This window comes from Atta cephalotes (assembly GCF_000143395.1).
Source record: "Atta cephalotes unplaced genomic scaffold scaffold00095, whole genome shotgun sequence".
Lineage (NCBI taxonomy): Eukaryota > Metazoa > Arthropoda > Insecta > Hymenoptera > Formicidae > Atta > Atta cephalotes.
Window position 1 is genome coordinate 108872 of NW_012130159.1, and position 9663 is coordinate 118534.

General features: G+C 27.3%; 1 protein-coding gene across 1 annotated transcript in view; it reads left to right on the top strand.

The window, feature by feature from the left end:
• LOC105624920 overlaps window positions 1-6700 on the top strand; it is a 7118-nt gene extending 418 nt beyond the window's left edge. Inside the window, exons 2-4 of the mRNA XM_012206262.1 lie at window positions 4862-5000; window positions 5088-5505; window positions 6178-6700. Coding sequence (XP_012061652.1) covers window positions 4862-5000; window positions 5088-5505; window positions 6178-6700 — 1080 coding nt within the window. The remainder of the gene's footprint in view (window positions 1-4861; window positions 5001-5087; window positions 5506-6177) is intronic.
• The last annotated feature ends 2963 nt before the right edge of the window (window positions 6701-9663 follow it).

Sequence of the window (9663 nt, forward strand, 5' to 3'; positions counted from 1 at the left end):
TGTGTGTGTGTGTGTGTATGTTGTGTGTGTGTGTGTGTGTGTGTGTGTGTGTGTGTGTGTGTGTGTGTGTGTGTGTGTGTGTGTGTGTGTGTGTGTGTGTGTGTGTGCTCTTTTTTAAATTCTTTATTAAAATTATATCACATTTGTTTATATATATGTTAAAATTGATAGAATTAAAATTATTAAACGTAACTGGATAACGAAATAAAAAAGAAATAGTAGGTATTTTGACGCAATACAAGGTATTTAGAAACTTAACATATAACCGAGTAAGTTCCAAGAAATAAATCAAACACTTAAAATAAGTCAATGTAAACCAACACAATATTAATGAATAAATTACAATTAGACGTTTCAATCTTTTGGATTATCTTCAGTACACTAAAGGTTAATAAATATTTCATTTACAATAAAATCAAATTGTTCAATTGAAGATGTTCGAATGATGATTTTTAAATTTGAATTAATTTCACAATGTGCTTCGAATTGATATTCATCTCAACAATCTAATTTTATTGTAAATGAAAGATTTATTAATCTTTTATAGTGTACTGTAAATACATTGTAAATGATTCAAAGCAAAGTTGAAACATCTAATTAATTGTAGTTTATTTATTAATATATATATTTTATACATGAATATTCTATATTGGCTGACATTAGCTTATTTTGAGTTTTTAATATACATAGCAATAATGTATTGACATATATTTTTATCTAAAGAAAGAGTTATCATGCAGTATTTGTTTTACTTTATTCATTATGGGTAAATGATGCGCTTTGTAATGCGTTAAAAATAATTTTGTTCCAGATGTTACATTGTTTAAGATGTAAGTTCGCTGGATATAAGGAATGCACGAATCAAACAATGATTTTTCGTTAACAATTTGTTATACGATAGAGTAAAGGTGGCTATAAGAGTATGCATCATATAAATCAGTCTAAGAGTACGCATAGTTGAAATCTCGCAACAGTGATTTAGTTGGTATTACAAAGTCTTAACAATGCAAAGTTGTAGAAAATTTACTATATTATTTGATTACGTCTCAGAAATAAAGGTAAGTTAATATTTTATCAATTGTTATAATAATTTTTTGTTTCTAGATTTTAAGTATTTTATTGTCATTGAAATATTCAATAAAGAACTTGTTGTATATCTTATTATTAAAAGGTACACTTTCTATTGTTTATAAAATAATATATAATTGTTATATGTCTATTTTTTGTATGTTGCAAACATTTATCAATTTTTTAATAAATTGTTTACATGTCATCCACAGTACAGAATTTGCAGTAATATTGCAAAACTTTGCAATATTATTGTAATATGCAATGTTGCTGCAACTTTTGTGCAACTTTGTGCTGTAGTTACCATATTTTTTATCTAAGTATGAATAATAAATAACTAATGACTTTATGTCATTAAAAATAAGTAGTTTTTGAAATTATTATTGTTAAAATTTTTAATTACATTTTATATAATAGTAAATAAATTTATCGTAAAACATATGTATTAAAATTTATTTTTTTCTTTTGAATTGTTCTATATATTATATACATATATACATATCTGTATTTTCTTAGAGTAATGAGAAAATATAAAAAGAATAAACTGAAAGAAAACTTAGCTTAAGAGTAATAAGTAATTAAATAAAGAATTAGTTAATTAAAGAGTAGTCTTATTTTTCAAAGTTTAATGCTTAATATCAATATAATACGTATATAACGCTTAATATCAATGTAATATAATGTAAATTTTTGCGAATACATTTTTTAGTTTTATAAATTGCGCGTCAATTAAATTAAATTTATAGGTTTTTATAAAATACTTATTAGCATTGTTATTAAAATTGATGATCAATCTAATCTCTCTTCAAAATATTATTATTCCAACTTCAATTTATGATATATTTTATTGTGTTTAAGTCCGATAAACTAAATAGATGTATAGTTTATATATAATTTATATTGTTTATAAGACTGAAAAAAATATATTTGTACAAATTTACATATAGACAGATAAGAATTTTCTAATTAAATATTTACTATCAAGTGAGAAATAACAAATGGAATCAATATTAAATCGACGTCGAAATCATCAAATTGATATGTCAAAACGATGTCATTTCTTACCGGGTAGAATTCTAGTTAAGATAATTATTGATATAATTATTCTAATAAAGATAAGAATTTTGGTAGATTTTATCAGAAATATTGTATCAACCAGAATTCCGATTATCTCTACAACTAGAATTCTAATACATTTATTTAAAAAATTCTGATTCGTCCATTTTCAATCAGAAATTTTTTTCAATGCATACAAAACCTATTCTGGTATTAAAGGAAAAATATTTATATGCAATTACTGTTAAATTGCGTACTTGTGTTCGACATTGTATACACTTATCCGACATCATTGCATACTCTCTTAGACGTCCTATCGGGTAAGAGTACGCAGTTTTTCGTTAATATTATTTTATTACTTTAATTGATGTTTAATTTTTAATCTTGGTATTCTGTTATATATATTTTGTTATATGTATACATATAACAATTTATGATTATGGTTATTATTATGTTTGCAAGACTCTTAATATGCATTCTATGTAAACAAATTATGTTTATTTTTAAATAAAATTGTATTATAGGTTAAAAGTTTATTTAAAACAAAAATGTACGTACTCTTATCTGCCTTTCCTCTACGTATATCCATATTATTAGTGTTTATAATAAGTAAGTTCCAAGTATTTCTACATTTTTTTTATATACGTTTACTAAATATCACATAGTGCCTTCCTTGGAAAAAAAATTTCTAATAGTATCTTTTTTATATTTTTAATAATTTTATTGCCATTTATTCAGTATGTTTAAAAATTTCTCGTACTTTAAATTTATGAAAATTTCTATAAAATACATCTTAAACTGTTTCAGATTTATATGTTTTTTTTTTTTACAAAAATTATATTATAGAATGATAAATGTTAGAATATTTTAGCATTTATATATTTATATAAAGAATTGCAGAAAAAATATAGATTTCCTTAACAATTCTGAAAAGTATTCCAATTCGTATAAAAAAGTATAAGAATTTTTTTTATATAAAAAGAAGGGCTAATGAGAGTTTATTCGCGGTACTTCGTGCGAGAATAAAAATCAGTTTATTACAAATTCAAATGAATATAATTAAATAAGCATAGATTTTTTTCGGTTTGTCTTCGCGAGCCATCATCAATATGTCTAACATTTATTACAATTTTCTATATCCTTCATGGCGAGATAAAAGAGCGACGAATCAATCTCATCTCTATTACATTGATACGAGGTTGGCAAGTCAAGTGGCAACAAATAATAGATGAAAGTCCGTATGGCATGAAAATTATAACATCAAAAATTAATTAAAATTAAAATTAATAAAGATTCGCTGATTGTCCATAATATGTGAGAGACATTCGCGACAAACGTTCCGATTCTTATATAATGGTTAACAATCGAATTTTTATATTTGATATTCTCGAGAATTATTATTTGTTTTAATTTTTTTTTAATCAAAATTATATTAGTTAAATTTTTATAATTTGCCAAATTATTTTTAAGAATTTTTAATATTTCAACTTTATAAAGATTTCTGAAAAATATCTTAAATTTCTTTAAATTTTTATTAGAAATTATAATATAAAAAATATTTCTCATATGTCATATATAGGATGCATTTAAATTTAAAATACTTGAATATTTTAATTTTAATAAAAAGCAATTAAAAATAAAATATTCCAGAAAATATATTATATTTCTTGAAATTGTAAAACTCATGAAATAACAAGCTAGTTAAAACCATTTTTAAATACTAATCGGGTTATTTAAGAGTGGTAATCGGACAACGTTCAGATCACGTTTAAACCACCAGTTCTCGTCCGATCACTGAAGTTAAGAAACGTTGAGCACGGTTAGTACTTGGATGGGTGACCGCTTGGGAACACCGTGTGACGTTGTCCCTTAATTTTTTATTTTTTTCCAAACTAGAAAAAGGAAATGGAAAAAATACAAGATACGAAATAAGACTTAATTGATTTTAATAATTAATATGTACTTTTACACGCAGAATAATTAATTAGAGATATCATAATTAGAGATATCATTTTACGTGAAAAAATTATATAATAAAAATATCGATGACATTTATAATTATAAAATCGATTTTTTTTGAAAATTGATTTAATCATATTATTTGTCCCCTTTTTTAGACGATACAATTTTTTTTCCTATAAAACATTTTTTTCTAAAATTTTTTTTTTTCAAATATTCAAATGTCTTAATTTAAATGCTTATATGTAAAGAATTCTAAAAAAAGTAGATTTTTTTCTAAAAAAAAATTCTAATTTGTATAAAAAATTTAGGAAATTAAAAAAAATTTAAACATTAGCCTCATAAAATAATTTTCATAATATCTAAATTTTCATAATATTTAAAAAAATTTTTCATATTTTAAATTTATATAAAAATTTTTGAAAAATAACTTAAACTTACTTTAGATTTTATGTATTTTTTTAAATAACAGATATAATCAGTACCTAATCTTAAAATATTTTTTCGAATTTATTTACATTCACATTAAAGAATTTTAAAAAAACATACAGATTTTCTTTTTAGAAATGTTAAATGTTTCAATTGATATAAAAAAATCTAAGAATGCTTTTTACAAAGTTATGAAATTATACAGAAATTCTGAAATTTATACATATACAAATTCTGAAGGATTATATAAAGAATTCTAAGAAAAATTTTTACCAGAAATAAAAAAGAAAAATAAATAAATAAATTTGCGAAATACGTTTGTGGAATACTATGCTATTGAAATGTATAGATCACCGTGCCTAGCGTCCTGTCGATGTACGGCATAGTACGAGGGTATTTAGTCAGCAACGATCCATCGCTTTACTTCGATCTGTGGAGCGAGGTCACTTTGGCGCCTCTATTATTCGTTGCTTTTTGGAGCTTAGCAGGTATTCATTGTATATCAGTGTTTATTTTATATAGTATTTATATCGGTTCCTTATTATCATCAACTTCCCCTATTTTCGATTTTTCAGATCCATGGACCAAGGCCATCACGGATCTGGCGTCGATTCCACGACTAGTTGGTATCATCGGCGTGGCTCTTCTCACCACGGGTGTCATAGCTTCCGGATACTTGGCGACCGGTGGAATGGGCGCATATTTAGCCGGTTTGAGTGCCGGTGCGGTGATGGGCATAGGGGCGAGTTTCGTGATTGTTGAAAGCGAAACCGTGCTGCGAAAACATTTCAGGGTGAGACTGCCGTTGGTGCTGATGCTGAAGAACATTGCCATGTCCATCGGCTTCACCCTTGTGCCGGCACTCACACAGTTCCTGCTTGCGAAAACCGACCTAAAGACAGGACTTTTGCTGATGACGATTACCTTTATTCCTACTGCCTTAGGCACTCTGATCTTGCGCTTTCCAACTCCACAGCGAGCATCCCCTTATAGGTAACAACAGAGGATATTCTTATCCCGTTTCTAAATTGAAACTCTCGCGCTAATCTCTAGTTAAAGCAAAGAATCGTCTGTCTGAAATTTCTCTTAATTCATTAAATCAAGGAACTATTACATACTTTTTTATTTTAAATCCTTGTAACTCGGACTCTAATCAAAATTTATAGACCGTAATTGGTATTTAAGAGTAAAAAATTATTTCCAAAAATTTAGTCAGCGATGGTATGAAATATTTTTAAAAAAAGATAAAGATTGTAAGTAGAGATAAAAAAAATCCTTTTCTTTGTTGACAATTCAACTATTAAATTAGTTTCATCTTTTTGAATAGAATAAATCGATGTATAATTATATTATTTAATACCACCTATTTTTTTCACTTATATTTCTTTCATTTATATTTTAATATTTATATTTATATTTTCACTTTCATTTATATTTTAATATTTATATCAATTACAGTTTAAAAAATTTGATTAAGCCTCAAATTATAAGAATTTAAAATAAAAATGGACATATGTGTCTTCTGAGATTAATGGATTAAAGAGATCTTAATACTGCAATCTTTTAATATTGCAAAATGTTGTACTTTCGTAAAGTACAACATTTTGCAGTAAGTAAAATTATTCATACGACAAATTGTAGATAATATCACGTTTTCATCAACAGATTACTTCTGACCGACGAGGATAATGAATTGGGCAGGATATCCTCGGATAAAGAATTAGAGTTTGATCAACGGAATAATGGTACAGATAACATCGGCTACGACAACAGTGACAAACAGGACAGTAATGTAGGGGCTTTGTTTAGCGAGGTGAACAGCATCTACACTTATCAAGAAGCGGACGAGGACGTCGAGCTCTTCGTCAATCCGACCGTGCAATCCGACGGCAAGTGGAAGCAAGAGTTTCATGTGGCTCGCTATTTCAAATTTTGGGCGGTCATGGTGACGTGGACTGGGATGAAGTCCAGCTCACTCTTCTTCTGGATTCTGATACCCAGCTTATTTCTGCAACGAACGGAACCATTTTATTGTACTGACTGGGTAACATTGTTGGTGGCTGCAGGTGTTGGTTCTTTCATACCCAGCATCGCTAGCTATTGGTTCATCGTCACTACCGCTCAGTATAGAAGAATATATTTCGGCGGCGCCTGTTGGCTTAGCAGTATTATTTTGTTAAGTGCGTGAGATGTGCATAAATTTTGCTTTTCTTCAACATTTCGAAATGATATTACATTAATATACACTCTTAAAAAAATGTGAATTTAACATGCGTCTATACGTACGTAATTCTTATTATGTTGGTGTTAATATACAAACACTAGGATTTTAAATATATCCATACCATATATTGTAGTATCAGCACTAATGTGGTGAAAATTATATAAGCGTCACATATTTTAAAAAAAGGTGTAGATTTAATACTTATACGATCTATATAATTCTAATTCTTTCCATGTTAGTGTTAAATTAACCAACGTGATATGTTTAAAATCGCTGATGTTTATATCAACATTATCATGATGTAGATTTAACACCATGATAGGTGTGTAAATTTAAAACCCATGGTGTCAAATTCATATCATGTTGATATTAATTTAACATCAACAATACAGTGAGATTATATAGATGCTGCATGATGTTAAGTTCACACCGTTATTTTTTAGAGTGCATGATATCATCCCATATTTTTTTAAAGTGTAACGTTTAATGATATTTCATTAATATTATATTAATCAATCTTAATATTCATTGTTAATATACCGAATTGTTAAAACGCGAAATAAGACGATCGATCTCATTGTATTATTTTAATTCTCACCAATTTCTTATCTTATAGGTTTAAGTTATACATTTAACTATTACTGGTTTCTAACGTGTTCGCTGTTCGGTGGTGTCGGCATCAGCACTTTGCTCGTCTGCCAAGACTTAGCGCTCTGCGACGTGCTTGGAAATCAATTTGCGCATCACTCTTACAGATTGTTGTCTACTATCGTCGGACTGAGCGTGCTGGCTTTTTGCTTTATACACAGTACGTATCTTGAAACATCGATGTTTATTTGTTCTCTGTTTTTTTTGCCATTTTTTTTGACAAAGATTTATAAATTTAATTTCTTTAGTGTACGCAATGCGCCTAATACAATGGTAATAAATAATATACGGCCAAAGGTCTATAAAATTTATACAATCTGATGATTGCAGACGAGAACATATGCCTTCGCATAGTCGCATTGCTGCAATTTCTTGGTGGATGTTATTGGATCGTGCCACTCATCTGGGAAATCATACGTGCGGGGAAGCTGAGAGAAGGCTAACAAAAATCATTATATGCTGCAATAATTCGTCAATATTTACAGAGCGTTAACATTGACGATAAAAAACGCGACGAATTCTTAAATGCCTTTCAATAACAAGAAATATTCTTCTGGAGTAATCGTAAGAATGCGAGTACGAATATTCCGTATGTAATTTGTGTAATTGGAATACGTGATTATTTAATCCTTTACGTCATACATTGATTTATGAATTGCAATTGATTTTGAATTATCAAGAATGAAAGGCAATATTGCACGCAATGAGGAGTGAACTTTGCATTTCTTATAATTTAGACGAGGTGCAATAGAATAAATATTTTTACATTGTATGATTGTCTAGGTGTGATCACAAATAGTATAGTATCGTAAAACTTTTATTAAAATATCTCTTTAATTATCGTTAACGTCAAATTAACAATGCACATGACGGTATTATCACTGCGATTTATACTGTCTTATTTAATTAACAAATTTATTCTATTAAACTGTCCATCATCATCATTTTGCAATACGAATGTGAATTTTTATTTCTGACATATTTTTGCCTACTAAATACGAATCCGTTGATAAAATTTGGCTAATTACAATTTTAAGAAAAATGGCGTCAAAGAGGCATTATAATACCTTATGGTATTTATAATATTTTATTTTTTACTTAATTTATTGTATTTATAAAATGTATTCATAAAAACTAGACCTTATCTGATTTATCTTATTTTAAGACATACTTGATTACCCCAGATAGCACAGAATATTCTATGAATATTCTTATAAAATATAAATGTCTTTAATTTCAAAATATTTTAATTAAATATTCTCTGAATGTACATAGAATATTCTATTTAGAAATTTATATTTTTAACAAGAAGATTTATAAAAAGAAGACAAAATGTTCCTTACGATATTCGAGTTAATGAACTCTATGAGCGCAGTATACTATAAGGACAAGATCAGGCCCATATAAAAATAAATAGAATACTTGTGTGCTATCTAGAACAATACCAGAATCAACAATATTATTAACAAATTATTAGAACCCTTCTAAATGCTTTTATAATCTTTTTATTAATTGCAATTTTGATTATAAATTGCAATATTGATAAATATACGCCGACGCGAAAAATGTCGATATGATAAAGGATCCTCCACGATATAAAATCTTCGTGTATTCAAAAATTTTTTTCATATTCATGATTTGATTTCTTATCACCAGTTATCATTGCCAGTTTCTTAAATTACTTATGCCAGTTTATAATTGCCAGTTACTTAAACTTTTAGCAATAACTACTTTTGGCAATATGTATATGCACATATATCAGATAGATATATAATAATTTAATTAAAACTATACTTACGTTAGAAAGAATATGTTTATATATACAGAGAGATGTTCATCTTCTCATCGCTCAGATGGGTAATACATGGAAAATGAGAAAATGATAGAGATCGATATCTCAAATGAAAGTTAAATATTAAAAGAACATGTCAGAAAAATTTGTTTCGAATTTTTCTGTTTCACATACCAAATGTTTTCATTCTAATACTGCCGTAATTTTAATTTACCAGACAAAGACATGATAGCGCGTGAATATATTTTATATATAGATATGTATAAAACATTCAACATAATTTTTACAAAACTAGTTCATAATTATTACTAGTTAATAATTGCTGTAACTATGATGTAAAAACTTACTTAAAAAATTTGCTTAAATGATAAAAGTAATACCACAGACTTGCGCCTTGGGGATGGGTGATACAGAAAAAAATCTCGATATTTTGTATCGCAATGTATAATGAGCAGAAATATTGATACACCAAAATATCGACTGAATA